A 20,510-nucleotide genomic window follows, 5' to 3' on the forward strand; every position below is an offset into this window, starting at 1 on the left:
GGGGGGGCGTACGCCTTTTTGTAGCAATTTGGATATATGAAAATTGCCACAAAAAGGCGTACGCCCCCCTCTCGCCTCGAGTCAAAAGCGATAACGCTATCATTCGCGGCAATGGTTGGCGCACAGCGTGCTATGCGGTGTAGTTTTTAGAGTGTAGGAGAACTTTGTTATTCCTGATACTTCATGACATCCTTTAGACCTACTGTTTTATTCACTTATCTCATTTGGTTGTTGTGTTCTTATATTTCACAGGATCGTGTACCATATACTAGCAGCTTCCACGTCTAATATACACTGAACTCTCTCTCTCTCTCTGTTTTGCCTGTCTGATACCGAGAGCATCTTGCTCTCATCCTACTAACATTGATTCATCCAGTACATACGCATTACTATGCCACACTTCATGTATACCTGCCTTGTGGGAGAATCATTTCATACCTCACGCTAACCATCGGGGTAGTGAGCCACATAATTAAGTGGCAAATTTCACACACCCTCACAACATGTATTCGTTGTTGTGTTGAATGTGTGGAATACATCCGTTCTGTGGCTATGCTCATTTCTCAGCAAACAAAATTATACTCCTTACCAGGAAGGACAGCATCCATTTTCTTGGCAGTGCCCTATTACAAAACTTTCATACTTAAATTTTGCACGTTTGGTGGAATACCAAACGCAGAATCCACTGCGCACATCTATAGATACGGACGCATTAGCTTACCATCCCAGGTCTCCCAAGTCTACGCACACAATAAGTATCTCCTAATGAAAACGCACCTAGAAACGTACACCGACACGACTTCTATCGGCGAAAAGTTTGTCGCTCACAGTCGCGCCAGCTGCTTCTTATCAGCAACGAAATAGCAACTGTGCTCGGCTATTTATCGATTCCTTGTTTACCCACCCTCGTTTCATTGGCTCCGAAATTGGAACGTATATTTCTTGCGCCGAGAGCAACACGGCGAAACGTCTTTTTTTTTTTTCCTCTTCTTTTTTTTGTTTTCTGCGGGTGTCGTACATATTTTTCGCTGCATTTGAAGTAACGAGGGAATTCGTGGCATTCTCGAGCTGAAGTTTGTGCCACACCCAACGGCCTTTTTCTTTTCTTTTTTTCGTTCTTCCGTTGTTTACGAGCTGTCATTTATCCACAACTCTATCTGCATGTGCGGTACTGATATGGAAAGCATTACCCGAGCGACGAAGGACGTGACGAATGTCTACCATCGAGTGCGCAGAGATATTTTGCAAAGCGTTGTGTCGTTAGTTAGAAAGCTAGGGTGATAAGCTGGGACCACCTGTATTTAGAAGAGAGACAGTCTGTTCTCCGAACAGTTGTCTCTGTCCGTTCTGTGCTCAGAGAACAATGCCGTTTTAAGCAGCAATACTACTGGTAAAAGTGTTCATTATTCCTCACACGAGTCTTTCTAAGTCCATGGAAATCATGTAAGGTTTCTGAAGTGTTCACACGGTGGATCTCCCCCAAAAATGCTCAAGAAAAGAAACATTTCAGGTGCTGCTGCAGTGGATTTGTGGCTCGGATAAAATTCGACAAGAACTTTCATCCATTAAGCAGAGGCCGTAGACACAACGAAACACGAACAACTTTTCTCTTGTCAAGACGTCCAAACGGGGCCTGAACCCCTGAATTCCGTTCCGATCGCTGCCCCCTGCAAACCAACGGGCTCAAGCAGTGTAGCGTTTACTCGCGGATAAGAAAGTCTCGAGGGAAGCAGAGGCAAACACAAAGGCAGGGTTGCAGGAAAAAAAAATCCCCGGCTCCGAGAGCGATACAGCCTGTCGGACGCGCTCCCCACAAAGGCAAGCGGCGGATGCCAGACCCAAGACCGCCGGCGCGATAGCGGTGCCCTCAAAATTCCGAAACGGACAACTGCTAACAGTGAGCCCTTTCATTAAGACGCCGCGGCACATTCGGGCCTAGTGTTGCTTCCCTCGCCTCCCCCATGCACACATGAAGTATACACGGATGAGCTTCCTGCCCCGAGGAGTATACGCCGAAACTTCAAATCCCTGGGTGCTTAAATTAGAGGAACACTTGGAAAATGACAGGCGTACGTCACGCAGCTGTCAAATTAGTTTTTGAGGACTCAGTAAATTCAGTTTGCGTGTCGCTAGGGCTTCACTGATTGTAACATTCGTCATTAACCGTGCTGTGCCTGTCCTTCGTTACCTCACAGGAAAACTGTCAATAGGTACTTTTTTTTTTACTTCGTCACAGAATCGTTTTGAGAGGAGCACCACTGCAACTGAACTGCAAATTGTTGCTTCCTTAATATTTCGACAGAACATGCCGGCTGCATGTTTGTCTGTGTATGTTCTAAGTCAAATTTGGGTAACACCTGCACAAGTCCTGAAAAGAGTGAGGTACACTGTAATTCCGGTATGTTCCCGCACAGGCATTCAACTGAACCGGGACAACAGAACTTTGTCGCAATGTGGACTCTTCTAGTGCGTACGTATTCCAAACACGAAATTAGTTTCAATTGCTTGGTGCGCTGTTCTGTTCAGGTGATTTGCGACTCAGTCGCATTGTGCACGAAAACAATTAGCTGTTCTGAAATAACTACACCAGGAGCTGGGAAGCTCGCCTCTTGGAAAAGTTTCACACGATGCTTTTTCTGGACACAGCAACACGGACACGTTCACGGAACGGAAACAAAACAGAGATGCAACGTCACTTAGCAACAATTACCAACTTACATTGGATTCGTGGCGTTCCAGTAAATATCCGCTAGCCGTACACATGACACATCCACCGGTAGTGCTTCAATTATCGCCAGCACGAAGAAAAGCAGAATCCAGGGCATGATGACTACTCCCCTAACTTTACACCCCGACTTCGTCGGGAGACGCGGAGATCCACACAACTGACGCTCGTAAACGGCGACGACGTCAACAAACTTCGTCTTGAAAACTTCGTCTCAAGCCCAACGCACAACCATTTGCCAAATCCTTCGCCGGAGCACCCGGCTACGGTCGAAGCCAAAACAACCCAGTCATTGGCGTTCAGATTGGTCGTAATAATCCTCTTGTCAAGTTGGGTTCACGAGGGCCGCGCTTCAAAACACGTTCGAGTTCACACGACACATGAAGTTGCTGCACTGTGCTGCCAACTCAGTTTAAATGATCCGCTCGCTGAAAACACAATCCCAAGAACGGTGGAACCAAACGGTACAAACACAACAAGTGGAGGGCCTACATTAAACGAGACGCACAACGAACGAAAAATCCTCGCGTTGATTACATCCACTGTCGGCCTGCGTTTCGATGCGAACTGAAGCGGCGAGGGAGAGTTCAGAGGAAGGGACCGGTTTCTCCGCCAGGACACAAGCGCGCGCCCCGTTGGATGTGGCCAATCGGATAAGCGGGTTTGAAGTTAGGGGTAGAGGGTAAGCCAAAAGTGCGAGAGGAGAGCACAACATGGCGGCGCTTGCGCGTGCAACAGGAGGGTGCTCGCGGGGGGAGCTCAAAAGGGGTGGGCGAAGAGAGAAAAAAAGCGCATATATGTGAGAAACAAACGGCTACCTTGTAGCGTGCTTGTCTCAGGGGATTGCAGCGTTTTGTGTCTAGTTGCCCCGCCTCATCGTCTGAAGAGAGCGTGGGATCACGAAGAATGTGCACGAGAAATATGAGGGGGTCCGGGGGGTTGGAAGGAGCGATAAGTTTGCACTTCGTAAAAAATGTTGCTGTTTCTATCTGCGAAGACCTTTTTTTGTGTGTATGGATGGGAGAAAGGGTCGTCGTTACGCTTGTTGCCCACTCACTTTGCATCCCCTGCAACAACTTTCTTTTGATTTCATTTCTAGGGATGCCTCCTAGACACACGCGACGAAACACGCGTTTCTGTATACTTATTCAGTGCATCATAAAGCTCATTTGTGTTCCCTATAGTTCGTCCTGTCATCTCTCCCGACAGTAATGTATCCAGAAAAAATATTTCTGGAAGGGTTCTACGGGGAATTTAAACGGCGGAGGAGGATTTCGATTTCGTGGGGAAGGGGTTTGCCACCCTGAGACCCCTCCACCCCCATCCCCTCTGACTACACAACTTTCTCCAACACACCTTTAAGAACAGAACTTCACCACGACCCCCCTTCTCTCTCTCGAGCGCGCGCATTGTTGATGACACAAAGTGAAAGTGAAGCGCGAAAGAGGAGTAAAACGATGCCGTCGTCTAAGGTCTCGGGAGCAGCGCGTTATCTAAATGGCAGACAATAATCTGCAGGCCGGAACGCGCTAATGCGACCTCTCGTGGACATAAACAGTTCACCCGTTTACGAGATCACACGCTGCTGGACTATATTCTCGTCGACGTACGTGAGGTGGAAACAACATAATGCAGCTTTCGTTGTAGCATATGGCATCGCCCTGCGCGTACGCATGGAAATAGCGGGTGCACATTTGCGCACGCGCTAAACGCAGAGCCACCTTCGGCGAATGTGCACCCCCTATTTCATTGCGTACGAAAAGCGATTGCGTATGATTATAATATGAATAATATAATATTGATATAATTGGCGGAAGCGGAATGGAGTAGGAAACTACTGAGAGTCAGTGTAAGCGTGTGCCTGCTGAAACACAACCCGATCCTCGTGTTACACAACTCGATGATGACATATTACATTTCTTTCTTTATTTCTCTCTCTCCCTCCCTCCCTCTCTCTCTATCTGTCTATCTACCTCTCTTCCTTTATAAGACTCAAATAAAAAAAAAATCTGAACTTCACCACATAGCACCGTTTGCAGCCGACGCTCATTCACAATGACATCGTTACTTCTCCTGCACTCTAAAAACAGAACTCCACCGCATAGCACGCTCTGCGCCAAAACATTGCCACTAATGAATAGGGTTATCGCGCCTGATTCGAAGAGAAAGGGACGTGTGTGTAAAGGCGTACGCACTCCTCTCTCTTCGAATCGGACGCGATAACCCTATCATTCGTGGCAATGGTTGGAGTCAACCAACCAGTCACCGCGCTATGCGGTGGAGTCAATTTTTTTAGAGCGTGACTTGTCGAAAACAGTAGGTGTACACGCCTCTTTCAGACATGTTATGCAAAATGCGAGGTGTCGAAAATATTGTAAACTGATTGTATGTCTACGCGGAGAAATACACTTTGTGGAGGCCAGTTATGCGGCAAAGTTTTAGCAGCGTAAAAAAGAGAGAAAAAAAAAAGAAAGAGTGAAAGGGTACGCACAGCTCTGCATCGCTGACCGGAGGTACGAAGAGGCGGAGGTACTAATTTCGGTTTCACTACAAATGGGCCTACTATACACTATGCGTACAAAAACAGAACTTCACCGCAAAATACGCCAACCATCATCCCGAATGACGCGATTCTCTCCCCTGATTTGGTGAAAGCGAGAGGCGTACGTATTTTTGTGACGCTGACTAGTACCCTACACTGTTAAAACAGAACTTCACCACATAGCACGCTCATAGCCAACCATCATTCCGAATGATATCATTCTGTGTATTGATTTGTTGAAAATGGCAGGAGGCACCTATCTGGGACAGATTATCTTGTCCCAGATAGGCGCCTCCCCCCTGTTTTGAACAAATCATGACACAGAATGATATGATTGGGAATGATGGTTGGCTAGGAGCGTGCTATGTGGTGAAGTTCTGTTTTAACAGTGTACGCTCTTAAAAATGAACTTCACCGCATAGCACGCTCCTAGCCAACCATCATCTCGAATGACATCGTTCTTTCGCTGATTTGTTGAAAACGGGAGGCGCACGCCTTCTTTGTGACACTTATGCGGGCCATACACTCTTAGAAATGAACTTCACCACATAGCACGCTCCTAGCCAACTATCACCCCGAATGACAACGTTCTCGCCCCTGATTTGTTGAAAGCGGGAGGAGGAGCCTATTTTGTGCCGTGCATAATGGCACAAAATAGGCTCCTCCTCCCGCTTTCAACAAATCAGGGGCGAGAACGTTGTCATTCGGGATGATAGTTGGCTAGGAGCGTGCTATGTGGTGAAGTTCGTTTATACTGACGGAGGTCTTCTTTCCCGAAGGTTCTTGTGCGGATCGACTTTCAAAAACTCGCGGCCTCGTGCGCTTTCTTCAAGCAACGGGCCTAGCGGAGAGACCACTTGCACCTCTCACCTACAGTGTGCTTCCGTCCCATCAGTACCGGTCATCCTGCCTCTACATCACTTTGAAGTCCTCAACTCCCCTTTCTCCCACTTTCTTTTCCTTTTTTTTTTTGGCTATAGTCGTGACGATGCCCACTTGAGTGCGGCCAACAACGGCAAGCAGCCTCGACCCCCCCCCCCCCCCCCCCGTTTTTAAGAGTGTAATTGTAACAGGATAGGCGTACGCCTCCTGTTTTCATCAAATCAGTGGGAGAATGATGTCATTCGAATTGATGGTTGGTTAGCAGGTGAAGGTACTCCCATTCCGTTTAAAGCATTAAGTTTGCCATCTGACTAGGGTATTATGTATATTAATTGCCAAAAATAAAAATTAAAAAAGCAAGCGCGGCTTGCAACGAGGACTGCGGTCTAAAACAGAACTGCACATCATTAAACGCTCTGCGCCAACTATACTGCTCCGCAGAGCCGTGGCAGGCGTTGGGCAGGATGAAGCGGCAACGAAGAAAATTTGAATTTACGATCTCGGCAGTGCAAATAAGCGTTTCCATATTTTCAGTCGTTGTTTACAGGGCTTCTGACGGCAGTAGGAGAGGGGGAGGGGGGCGCTTGAGATTTACCCTGCCCTGGGCGCAAACTTGTCTCGCTACGGTTCTGCTGCTCCGAATTATACAGTTATCGCTTCTGATTTCAGGAGAAAGCGGGGCGAACGCCTTTCTGTCACAATTAACATATCTGCATAAATGGCACAAAAAGGCGTACGCCTCACGTTTTCAAGAAATCAGGAACTACTGGATCGACAGCACTCTGAATTATGGTGAAATTCAGTTTTAAGAGTGCATGTAGCATTCCGCATCGAGCTCTTGGCCCGCTTTCATGAGCGTGGAGGAAATTCCTTAACGTCGTCTTCAGTAGCTTTGGCAATAGGCACGAGCAGCTTGGAGGACTGTAGCATGCACGCGTAAGCATTACACTCTAAAAACAGTACTTCACTGCATAGCACGCTGTGCACCAGCCATTGCCACGAATGATAGGGTTATCGCTTTTGATGCAAAGATACAGCAGGGCGTGCGCCTTTTTATGACAAATTGGATATATGAAATTGTCACAAAAAGGCGTACGCCCCCCCCCCCTCTCTCTCTCTCTCTCTCTCTCTTCGAATCACAAGCGATAATCCTGTCATTCGTGGCGATGGTTGGCGCACAGCGTGCTATGCAGTGAAGTACTGTTTTTAGAGTGTATACCGAAGCTACTGAGCACACCACTGATGAATCTCCTCAATGCTCGCGCACTATATAACAGACCCAGTTCTCTTTCGTCTTTCTCAACACAAAAGGTGTGGTTCATACAGCAAGCAGTGCCTACACCACACTTTGATACTTGGCACCTTGATGCAGCAACACCGACATCAAAGTACATTTGTAACCCTCCAGCTCCAAGACAAGAACCGAGACAACGACAGCAGGAAGAAAGAAAGAAAAAAAAAAAAAAAGAAAAAGAAAGCCGGACCGTACGGCTCCAAATTTGATGACAGGCCAAAACGAATAGAATGTCCCGCACTTGGAAGCGATCCTCTTCCCCCGTTCGTCCTTCCCTTTGTTATCCCCCCGACCTCTTCTGTCATGGAGGCCCGTCGGCGTCGTACTTCTTACGATACGACTCCAAGAATTCGGACACACAATTCAGTCGCCGATGTCGTACGTGCACCGACGCATCAGCGTATTATCGAACAGCTGCTCCGCCTGTCTGTACATGGCACATGCATTGAATGTTCCCTGTAATGCTTCAAAGATACGTAAAAGGCATTCGATTACCGACGTTTGTAAGAGAGAGAGAGAGAGAGAAAGCGGGAGAGGAAGGCATGCGGCGACATTGGGTTGAAATAAAAAGTATTGATCTGGCGTTGCGCAGGAGCTTGTTGTGCAGATGTTGTGCACGAAAAAAAAAATATATATATATAACGGTGCAGCATATATTTTTGGTCTTGCAGTAAAATATTTAGGCCGTACCTCCTTCGTCCCACTCTATTCTTTTTTCTTTTTTGTCGTTCATTTTCTTTCCTGTCACTTAATCGTACACGCTTAGAAATTAACTTCACCGCATAGCATAGGGCGTACGCCTTTTCTGTGACAATTATGAACAACATAAGTGTCACAAAAATGGCGTACGCCTCCCGTTTTCAACAAATCGGGACAGATAACGATATCATTCGAGATGATGGTTGGCTAACAGCGTGCTACGCGGTGAAGTTCATTCTAAAGAGTGTACCCTTGATGATTGCTGCAAAATAGAGATGTGTCGTTTTTTTTTTTTTTTTTTTTTACCCTTTGCACTTATGTGAATGGTCAGGAAAGAGGCGTATGCCCCACTTTCTCCACAAATCAGAAGTGATACTGTATCATTCTGCGCAGCTGGTGGGCTTCGAAGTCTTATGTGAAGCTCGGCTTTTTAGAGCACACGATAAGGGAGTAAATGGTAATGCGTTTTTCTTGGGTTCGACGTGACTACTTCGTAAAACAGAACTCCACCGCATTTCGCGCTCCCAGCCAACCATCGTCCAGAATGAAATCGTTATTTTTCCTCGTTTGTTGAAAAAGAGTGACATGCACTCTAAAAACAGAGCTTCACCGCATAGCACGCCGTGCGCCAACCATTGCCGGGAATGATAGGGTTGTCGCTTCTGATTCGAGGACAAAGAAGGGCCGTACGCCGTTTTGTGTCGATTTGGATACTATATGACAATTGACACAAAAAGGCGTACGCCTTCCTTTCTCTTCGAACACTATCGTTCGTATAGCCATGGTTGGCGCAGAGCGTGCTATGGTGGTGAAGCTCTGTTTTTAGAGTCTTGTTCAGCGACCCCTCTAACACTTTGCACTCTCCGACGAACTCACGCACCCTCTCCGCATCTCCGCCCTCCATCCCTCTCTTTATTTATTTATTTATTTTGCTATAGTCGTGACACCGCTCATTTCTGAGTGGCCTACAACGGCGAGCCGATCCTGCCATTACCCATCCCCCTCATATGATTTTAGACTGTACACCTTTTTGTGACACATATGTAGTTATGTTAACCGTGTATTCACACGAGCGACATTCGCCAGAATACTCCAGCTGAAGATGCAAAAAAAACGTCATAGCCTTCTGCTGTCACGTGATCTCGAGCGGCAAACGTCGTGTCTTCACGTACACTGCTAACCGTGGAGGGGAATATCCTGCGATGCATGCACCAGATATTCCGTAGCAGACGACAGGAAAAGACGCTGACGGTGTCAGCTGCTGAGTCGTCTGCTAAGTGTGCAGTATACGCCACTCCCGGGACGGAACTTCGGCTCTGTGAGCAGTGTTTCCGCTTTTTCTTCTACTAGAATATTCCGTGAGAATGTCGCTCGTGTGAATAAACGGATAAGTGTCACAAAATGGCGCAAACTCAGCGCCTTCTGCAAACAGGAGTGATAGCGGTATCATTCTGTGCAATGGTTGCCCTTCAGCGCACTATTCGGTGAAGTACATGAAAAGATTGAAAGTAAAACGTGAACAGCGTACTTCGACATTCCCAAACGCATGACTAACCATTTATATCCAGCGTTCGGTTCTATCTCCTGACTATTCATCGCCTGGTAAGAAAGAAAGAGGAAGAAGATCAGAACAAACAAAATTGACAAAAGCGCTCTCGTACACAACGAACAGAAGCAGACGCAGTTCCATTTCCGAAATTGCAAATAAATTCCTGGAAAAAAGAAAACAGAGAGTGAAAACATGAGTGCTAACCCCATTAAGGCCAATAAAAAATCGATCGAAATCATACAACGCCAGGCACGCCATCCCGAACTTACGGAGTGACATATTTGTTCCAACAGAAATATGACAGGATCAACGGAATAAAACATGAACAGGCGCACGCAGCTTCCCATATGCACCTTATCGTGTTTGTAGAGGCTGAAAACATGTAGAAAAGCTTTAAACGTAGCGTGTATAAAACATTGAAAATTCCCGTCCGATAAACAATGCATACCCACGTTCTCTTTTGTGTTTTCCTTTCGACAAGAAAGAACCTTTTTAAACCGGAGAACGGAAAGATAGATAAGCAAAAAGTTAAGTAAGTGTACGGTGCGTACGTTGAAGCCTATTTCGAAAATATGACATGGGGGTTGAGAGATTCAATTCGAAATCGGCGATGCCATATAAGGGATCTGGGAGGAAGAAATACAGGAATGACGTTATATTGTGCGTATTATTGTGCCGGTGCATAGAAAACGCCTTTGATTTTTTTTCTTCTTTTTTCTGAATGTCGTACAATAGACGGAAGGCAAATGAAACACTGTTAGAAATCTGGTATTCAATAACCCGGGTGCAACGTGGATTTCGACCGGAATGGATTCTGACGTTTTGCGAGCGGGAGAGTGATGTGGAAGTTCTTGTTGTGAGCTTTCACGTGCAGTCACTATCTCAGTATGATAATTTTTTTATTACTTATTAGGTTAGTAAAAATGAAACAGATGTCGTTGATGTGGGGGGGGGGGGGAAGAAGAAATGAGTGTTGTTTGCCTACACTCTTAAAACATAGCTTCGCCGCATTATAGCCTTGCTATACGGACGCGTTCAGGCGCCGTTGAGACGATGACGTTTGATCCCAACAACACTTGTGTGGTGTTCCACGGCATACCCGAACAGTGCACCACTTAAAACACATTAAAACAAAATATGATACGAAAAAAGAAGAATGACAAGCTGATATCTATCCCATCTACAACGCTCACATGGTAGGATCACTTCACGTGACAGAAAAGCTGAGCCCAACGACCCACGGAAAGAGCCGTGTAACCACAGCAAAGTGCCGTTCACTTGAATGGCCGTTGGGAGGTTCAACTGTCATCGACTTCAACGCTAGTTGAGAATGCCCATATAACAGGGGTATAACACGTTCTGAACTAACCGTCGTTCAAAATGATATCGTCCTCTTCACGATCATCTCCAAAATATTTTTTTGTCTTCCCCATTTATTGAAGATGGGAAGTGTACGCCTTTTTGTGGCAATTAACAAAAATCCAAATTGATACAAAAGGCGCGCACTTCCCCTTTTCGACAAATCAGGAAACAGAATGATGTCATTCTGAATGACAGTTGGTTCTGAGCGAGTTATGTGGCGAAGGCCAACCACTGCACAGAATGATGACGTTATCAACCCCGATTTGTGGGTAGACGCGGGGCGTACGCCCTTTGTGATGGTTAGCACAACATGATCAAGTGGCAAAATCACAAAAAGGCGCAAGTCTTCCACTTTCAACAAATCAGGGGAGAGAACGATATTACAAATTAATCTCTCTCTCTCTCTCTCTCTCGTAGATCTTCGTGCTTAGGCTCGCCTTCTGCATCGTTTGTATTTGTCTGCTCTTTTCGTGACTATACTGCAAGTCAAAACAGTGTGCTCTATGCTTTATTTCTTTCTGTTTCGTTGTTTTTATTCTGCGCATATAGATTCGATGTAGTGGCATGGATATTGCGAATGCATTCTGGGATAAAGGCAGAGCTCTCTCTTTCTGTGTATAACACTGGTGGCCTCTCTTCGATTTATCCCTTTGATTGATTATAGGGAGTAGGATGTCCTCCCGCTTTGTGTTCTTGCAGGGTTGGAAAGCCCAGATGTGGGTTCTAATTATTCTTTTGTTGTCCTCATGGTCTGTCCCTGTTTCGATTGCTGGCTTTCTTCTGCCAAGTGTGTCGGCTTCTTCGTTGCATTTAATACCTACTTCAGAAGGCGTCGTGCGTCGTTTTGTGGCACTTTGCATTTAGGTTAATGGTCGCAAAAGGGCGTACGCCCCGCTCTCCCCTCAAATCTGGAGTGATTGCGCTGACATCCTGTGTTGTGGTTAACCTTGACCATGGTATATGGTCAGTTCTGTTTCTCCACCTTGCTGCAGTTGAACAGGGAGCGGTTTTTTGCTTGTCTGTTTACTTTAAAGCAGGCTGCCTAACTAACATAGCACTGAAGTTTTATACCACCGTGCTGCTTAATTCAGGATACGTTCGCATCACCAGATAAGAACAAGAAACGAATATATTATTTGGTCTGATCTGATCGGAGTGTTACTTTGAATGTTTGAGTATTGAGTGTGAATTACTCTTTCATTCGTCTCTATATCGTTCTGACGTTATCAAACACAACGAAATGCAGGAAACAAAATTAACGGACTAAAAAAGAAATTTCATAATAGCTTTTTCCAAGCGAGAACCGCGGTTCAGATGGCATCCAGCATCAGCATTCAGACGCACAAAATTCGACAACGGCCATGCCACCTGAACACTAACCATCACTTGCTTGCGTCTTCGATGCTCCAGGTTTCTCTACTCCGCCACCTCAATTACCATGTTCGTATAAAGCATCCGCACTTAAAAGCTGCATGATTACTCTTCACATAGTTTTAAATCACACTTCAGTTTTAAATCGTAGTGTTAAATTATCCATAGATCGAAAAGTTACCCGTCAAAAAGTGAAAAATGTGACTAACCGTGTGAAAAATGTAACTAACTTAATAACGAAGTTCTTCAGCCTGAAATGTAACTCGCAGCTACGGAGTTACTTTAAAAAAAGGAACGAGTACATCGGACACACAGGTGCAGCGCGCGTGAGCAGTTGAGTTCGACCTTGAGTTGCCTGCGAAGGAGTGCAATACGTTTAGATCGTTTTCGTATATGTCCAACAATTCAAACGCTTTGCACCTTAGTCCCTGTGAGCGCACAATCGTTCAGCTTCATTTCAGTGGCAGCGGTTCTTACTAATAGAGTACTGCCATTGATTGAATATCACGTTTTATGGCATAAAATACCATGAAAGAACCGGAGAGAAAGCAAGAAAATATGTGGACGTGACTGAAAAGCGAATTAAAAGTAACTTGCAACTTGGCTTAAGTTACTTTGGCAAAGTTACTTGAAAAAGAAACGGGTTCCTCTGAAAGTTACCACGGCGCAAAAGTACCGAGTCAAGTTACAAGTTACCAGAAAAAGGAACTTAGTTACAGTAACGAGTTACCTCGAACACTGAAATTATCCCCCAATCAAAAACACGCAAACAAAGCATGACGAGCATGTACCAAACAAAACGTGTATACTATGGCAGTGGCACCACTTTAAAGGAAGCATGAAAAATGCGTTATACAGGAACCATACCAAATGAGTCAATGCGGTTTGAGAGTCACACGAGTGAGAGGGTGAGAGAGAAGGACTCTCCGCGTAGATGCTGCAATAATAATAATGAATAGATATATAGATATATACGCACATCGACACTGACCGTTCATTGAACTTGGCACTGATAAATTACCACTTTTGCGAGCGTCGATTTATTTCACACTGTTCTCCAACTCGCAGGTCGCAGGGTGAAGCAGAAAGGAGTCAATTTGTATTTTGCAAATTCGGCAAACCTTCTCGCTCCCCAAACCAAAAAGAAAGAAACAAAAAGTAAATTAGCTCAAAATGAGCCGGGAAAAAATAACAGCTCGAGCGGAGAGTCAAAGACGAAATATACCAACTGTTTGGGCGTGTTCGTTTTTTTTTCCCTCTCGCTCTACCCACTCTCCCTGCATACTTCTGCATGGAATGAGGGAAGGAGGAAAACACATACGGGAGAGGAGGACAAAGCGAACGAACAGGGCAAAAATGAGAGAAAACGAACTGCCTCCGTAAGCAAAAAGCAGGAGCCGAAAAAAATTAACTGAAAACTCGTTAATGGTGGACGCGCCTCTTGCATACTAACCGCTTGTAATTAGTAAACGAGCATGAGTTAACGAAAGAGGGAGGGGAAAAGAGAGAGAGAGAGAGAGTACAGCTGGGGTAATATCTCTGCGCGAGTGTCTCTGTGCGTGCGGGACGTTTTTTGTCGAAGATGAAAAAAAAAGAGGAAAGAAAAGCTGCTCTTGGTTAACTTTTCGCTCGATAATTTGAATAATGTTCGCTGGGTGGGTATAATTGGGTTAAGTGTGTGTCGTAGGCGAGCAGTCAATCGATAGCCGTGAGGGTCCGACTGGGTTTCTAATGAGCGATACCCAGTTCATACAGTAGTCCTTAAATCAGATGCCTCTCAAATTTGTCCTGCGCTCTTCTGTGCATTACATCAAAGCGGATTCTGCGCTTTTTCGGTAAGAAAATACTTAGAGCTTCATTCTACAATAAATTCTGTCATGAAGAACACTGCAATAAAGTGATCCAACAGGTGTCACACCCAATTTACCCTCACGGAAACTCCTCAGACCTCGTTCAAAATGATAGGGATACTCTTACTTTCACAGACGCCGACGGCAAACACATAGACAGACCAAAGCCCCAATATGTTCTGGGTTCGTAGTAAGCAGCCAACAATACAATACTAATGCTTCCAAACATGTCAAAGGCACACAACAATTGAGAAGGCAGAAAAAAAAAAGAAAAAGTTCGACTATTTCTTCCTGATGTATAGCGGCCTGTTCAAAATTTCCATTCTTTACGACGTATTCAGAAAGAAAAAAAAAAACGAAGCAAATCGCCACACAATCTGGCAACGATGCGGAACTTATTTTCTTGTGCAGTGCATGCATCAAGACGCGGAACACAACGAACTTCGACCGCGGAAGAAGAAGCAGACGACACAAAAGCAGAAACCGTCGTCTGCTTTCTCGGATCGAGGACGACACCAACACAACCGTCCCTTTCGAAAGTCGCAGGGGCCCATGCAGGAAGTCGTCTTATTGTGGCGGCTGACAAACGCGCCTTCACGACTCTCCTATACGGAAAGAGAAATAAAGAAAGAGGACCCTTTCGGGGGCAAAACGAAACAAAACGAAACCAGGGTCCTCAATCTAATAAGCAACCGTCAAAAGCAACAGGTGGTCCTCGCGCTATCTGGCAGCTTTGCTCAAATCCTTAGCGTGACGTCATGATGTCACCCGACGTTACGCTAGACAAGACGACGAGGTAGACGTCAATCACGCTAACGCCGTTTTTAAGAATGTCGTCGTCCATAGCTCTTGTGTCACGATTAATAATCATCTGGGTCGGTGCATTTCATTTGGACGCGTCGTTGTTCATATAGAGAGAGACGTTGTCATGACCTCCTGTTTAATAGTCAGCGATTTATTGATTGTCAAGTGAAATTGATAGGGTGTATTGATGGCGGCGCTTTGGATTGAGATGTCCTTCTCGCAACAAAGGTGTCGCGTTGTCGCATGCGGCGTTCGCTTGATATTCAGTCCTCGTGCTAGTATTTGCCGTTATGACGAAAGCGTGTGAGACGTAGAGACAAGAACACTTTATTATTTGTTGTGCGAGAACACACTGAGCGAGGGGAGCGTGATCCAACATCACTGCGTCCTCTTCATCGTCATATCTAGGTTGCAACAGCGAGCGCATACAGAGTATCCGTACTAGTTAATTATATAATTTTATGAACAGGGAAATATTTTTTAATCGGAATCGCGGCGGGTCAAGCTGTCTAACCATTGGAAAGCTACTGCTGCAATATAAAGGGATGTTGACGTTACTGCGGAGCCACCGGCGGAACAACACCTAGATAACGTATAGGACCTGACGTCAATAACATCCAAAGATCGAAACGTATATATATCCAAGATTACGATGTCATCCTAACCCGGGCAATACCCTAAAGAGACACTTCAGCTGCAACGTAGACTGCCCCTTGAGCCTCCTTCGAATGCCATCAGGTAACTTGGCATTTGTTACGGCGTTAGTGTGATTCACCAGCGATAATACATTTTTTGCTCGATTGTAATCTGCTTATATTAATTTTCGGAAACTATACAAATAATTTAGGATCCGGTTTAGGGGATGCTGTCTTACTGGGAGTGTCAACGCTGCCATGGGCTAAATTTGGACCTTCTCACTAAGAAAAAAAAAAAAGAAGAAGAAAGAAAGAAAAAAGATATGCGCCAACATCCTATTACGCACAACTCCAAGTGAACACGTGTCTGGTCATTAAACCATTAAATTAACTCACTCTGCTCCGATACCGTATAGTATCCCAATAAGTACTCAATGCCGGGTAACAGTTTGTGAACGTACTTGAGTTTTATAACTCCGTGTCATATACTAAAGCCCATAAACCCCGCTTTTTAAGATGCACAAAGCTTTCCCTCTTAAGAAACTCAGTAGCCAACGAGCACCATAGACTTCCATTATGAACTCTCTCCCCATTATAGCAGACCTTCCGTGCATTACCACCACATGGCAGTCCTAAACAGAATTAGGGCTTTTCCTGCGACTTAAACCTTTTCTCAACAACGCCGTGTATACGGTCGCATGCATTATCAACATGGCTGCAATACTTTTTTTCTTCTTCTGCTCCCAATAGAGCTCCGCATTTTGAAAGAAGTTCCCCTCCAGAAGAACGCCGCAGGGGGCGGCACGACAAGCACGACTCTCGCTTTTGAGCCGTCCTCAAAAACCCGGGACGGCACCGAACGGACGCATTATTCCCATATAAGAAAGAAGTGGCGCCAAAGTAAAACGAGAAGCAAATCGGAGCGAAAAAAAAAGAAGGCGTGGTCAAAGAGTCCTCGTACCTGTCCAAACCCATAGGCGACTAAAAGCATTTTGAGAAAGCGCAGGAAAGGTCCAATATAAGCACAAAATGAAAAAGCCTGGCTTTTCTTATTTATTTCTCAGGTTTCACGATGTAGTATACGTTTTTGTGCCAACTCCCGTCCTCCCTTCGTTCTTGTGCGGCCCTCTCTTCCCGTTGTTGTCCCTAAACGTCGCCAGCACACAGCCTGCGGTCAGACCTTTTTCTTGGACAGACAGCTATCATTTTGTGCAAAGTCTTTTCCATTGTAGATAAGCGCGAAGAATTCTGCACCGTCTGTTCACCTATACGTGTGGTAAATAATGGGATTTGTGGAGGTGTATATTTCAGCGCGTGTCGCTGTCGGCCTGACATCAAAGAAATGGGGTAAACAAGCGAGACCAAATGAACTGTAGTGTGTGTGTGTGTGTGTGGGGGGGGGGGGGCGACAACAATGCGATCTTAATGATGCAAACTGCTTTGCATGTGTGCCTCGGCACATTCATAAAATAGGGTAAAAGACAGTAAATTCGACGTAAGTTAGTGTCTCTTCGCCTTGCGTACGAGACACAAAAGCAATTCCGGTGGTGATTTATTTTGTTAAGTACATATCATCTTTCCACGCGGTTGATGGTATATAGTGTCAAGACATGTTACCTATGTCTTCGGTAATGAACAACCGTATAACATAGTCGTGAAATATTGCTAAAAATATGAAAATATTTCTTTAATGAAAACCGAAAACGAGCTCGAGACTAAACTAAAATAATGGAATTAAATGCTGCGCGGAGGCTACGTTCTAGGCATTTTTGAAAGTATTGAAAGACCAAAAAGACAGTTTTGTTATTGTGGGCAGTTCACTAAATTATTTCTCGGGTTTTCCGGTTAGTGTAGTTTATATCTAAAGTTGCTATCAGCAATTGGAGCCGCGCTTGTTTGCCATATGTCTTGGCCCTGGGGAAAGGAGGGTTGGCGACCTCCGTTCCACGTATACGTGTTCAGCAAAAACGAGAAAGCAACCCCTTCTGAGAAATGAAAACTCAAAGGAGAAAAATGAGCTTAGCAAAACAATACGGCTGCTTGTACTTGCAAACGGTATCGTTTCACTAATCATTCCTTTAACTATGTTAGCCAACAGTGCTCTGCTGAAAGGGTCGTTCTTAACATATTCTAGCAGAAACCGACATATTCTGCCTGAAAAAGTGATATTACCTATATACAATTAGTTTTTTTTTTTTTCAAGACACAACTATTGATTTTTAGTATGTGTGTTTTTTGTTTTTTTTTTCGTTTTTCCCATACCGCGAAACTGTTCCAACGCTACAGGGCCCATTCTTTACCTAAACTGTATGACTATAAATTAATCTTAACTTTGTCAACAAGCACTCGATATAACAACGAATTTTTTTTAACAGTTATGTAAACTAAAAAAGGCGATTCTCTAACTATCCAATTCGAAGAGAAGAATAGCATGTACCTTGTTTCCGAACAAATTACGGTAGGTAATCATGAAAGTACATGCCTCGCCATCAGTATTCGACCAATATTACTGACAGAAACATTCACCCAGCACTCATAACAAAATAGGAACTCTGTCGTGTTTTCTTAAGCGTCTTGTTCATATGACATTGTATTGTTGTTTATATCGCATATTTTGCTTATTTTTCGTATTCTGGGTATTGAATGTGCCAATAAAAACACTCTTAAAAATGAACTTCACTGCATAGCACGCTCCTAGCCAACCATCATTTGACACTTACGCTGTTCATAATTGTCACAGAAAAGGCGTACGCCTCCCGTTTTCAACAAATCAGGGCAGATAACGATATCATTCGAAATGATGGTTGGCTAGGAGCGTGCTATGCAGTGAGGTTCATTTTTAAGAGTACGTAGCTCATATACCAGCTACGTAGTTATTGGGGGGAAAGGTTTCCCCCCCCCCCTTCACCGCGAAAGCACCTTACCACGCCTTAGAGAAAATCATGGGACCGTCAATTTGGCACTGCTATTGAGTAATGAGAATACCAATAACGTTGTTGTTCCTAGAACGGACGGCTGTACAATGTAAATGGTGGAAGAGCTTTTTCCCCGACCTCAGAAACCAAGGTCTTTCCATTTCTCTGTTTCGTGTGCATGATTCACACGTACACTGCTTTTCCGCTAAAAAGTGTAAAGAGCGCAGAACTGACGCACAACAGTTCGTCCAGCGGAGCGAAAGCCCGCCATGTATTCTGCCCGACGAAGCCAAGCGGACGACAGCCACGGTCGAGTGTCAAAATGCAGAAACAGCGCGAGCCAAGATTGATCCCTTTTAAGTTTGCGACTCGATTCATGAGGACGCTGTACAAGGGCCCAAGTGTTGCCATCGATCTCTATCTGCTGTTGGTGCGAAATATTACAAAAGCGAGTACCCTCGTCCGTTGGAGCAGGCAACACAGAACGTCAAGTAAAGTGATGCCAAGCGGAAGAAAACGAAAAACGTACAGAAGAAGAACAAGCAAGATAATAAGACGAAAAAGAATCGATGGAAAGAGGAACAAGTCTCCTGCCACAAGCAGTTTTCTCAATAAAAGCAGGGAAGACGAGCGAGACAGCTAGCGCCATCTGTCTTTCGGCAGAGGAAACAAGGAGGACATGTGGACTCTAGCAGTTACTGCTTCTGGCTGTTGCGAAGGGAACTTTGTCGAATCGCGTAATCGGAACAGAAGTGTGTCCCTTTCCGTTCTGTCTTGTGAGCTGCGTTTGTAATGTGCGAAGGGTAATGCGCCTGAGGAATTTCCTCAGTTGTGTCCTCAATATCTTGGTTAGCCATCAACCGGACAGAGGTGAATGGAGAGACATCCCGCACGCATTGTCCACTCATTGTCCCGCAGGCTCACAGCTGTTCATGGGCGCGAATAAATAATGAGATCGTTGTTTTGTTTGTTTCTTTGATTACTTTGTTGTTACACAAGAAGGGTAGTGATACGATGGGCAAGGTAGAACATGTAGCAAACTGGAAAGAAGTGAAACATCGAATAGCACAAAAAACAACAAGAAATGGTTTGTGGGAACCTTCTTCGCGGCCACGTTACGACAGTACGTCTCTGCGCATGAGAGAAAGAAAAGGTTGGAGAAAGCACGTGACAAAGCGTCTGTTCACTCAGAGAGCAGTAATGAGCCATTCGCACACGGGCCACACCACAACACTATGCTGAAAAAGCAACGTGGTGAGTGAGTGAGTGAAAAAGGAAAAAAAAAAAAAAAAGGAGAAAATTGGAGGTGCTCATGAAAGAGCTCGCCGTTGTCGGCCTCACGGAGGTGGACAACGTCACGACTGACGCTCTGGGGGAATATGCGTCCTGGGCCGACTTCTAGGGTCAACGTGGACTTCACGTGCAGTTGTTGGTACCTTATTTGAGAGCGATCCGATGAGACCGTTCTACGCACACGAGGGGAAAGGGAAAAGCTGAGGGGCTGCGCGAAAGGCTCACTTACTTGCATTGTGTATTAGCAAATAGAGGAAAAGCACTCGGAATGAACGCGTAGAACACATATCTACCTGAGTAATAAACAACATCCTGATCAGAACGCGTTCTCATAGCCATCACGCGGCTACACGAAGGAAAAGGAGTCTCAACAGGAGACGCCTTTCAGGACACCTTTTCCAGGAACACCGGACATTTCGTCCTCATGACGAGAAAGAACTCATTCAGTACGCACGCGCCGTAAACTTTATGAAACAACTGTGTACTCCGAAAGAAAGTTACAGAGCTCTGAAAATAAAAAAAAAAGAAAAGAAAAGAACAGAGGTAAAAATAATATGGTATGCTGCAAATGTCGATGTAACTTTTGTAC

The 20,510-nt window shown here is 45.1% G+C and overlaps 1 protein-coding gene across 4 annotated transcripts in view; it reads right to left on the reverse strand.

The window, feature by feature from the left end:
* LOC135391216 (ephrin-B2a-like) overlaps window positions 1-20,510 on the reverse strand; it is a 503,132-nt gene that overhangs the window by 221,586 nt on the left and 261,036 nt on the right. Inside the window, exon 1 of one of the 4 annotated variants that reach the window (XM_064621373.1) lies at window positions 2,719-3,282. The exons of the other annotated variants lie outside the window; for them this stretch is intronic. Within the exon in view, the coding sequence (XP_064477443.1) occupies window positions 2,719-2,825 (107 nt within the window). The 5' untranslated portion in view covers window positions 2,826-3,282. Of the gene's footprint in view, window positions 1-2,718; window positions 3,283-20,510 lie in introns of those variants that run through there. 4 annotated transcript variants of the gene reach the window in all.

This window comes from Ornithodoros turicata, chromosome 4, assembly GCF_037126465.1.
Source record: "Ornithodoros turicata isolate Travis chromosome 4, ASM3712646v1, whole genome shotgun sequence".
NCBI lineage: Eukaryota > Metazoa > Arthropoda > Arachnida > Ixodida > Argasidae > Ornithodoros > Ornithodoros turicata.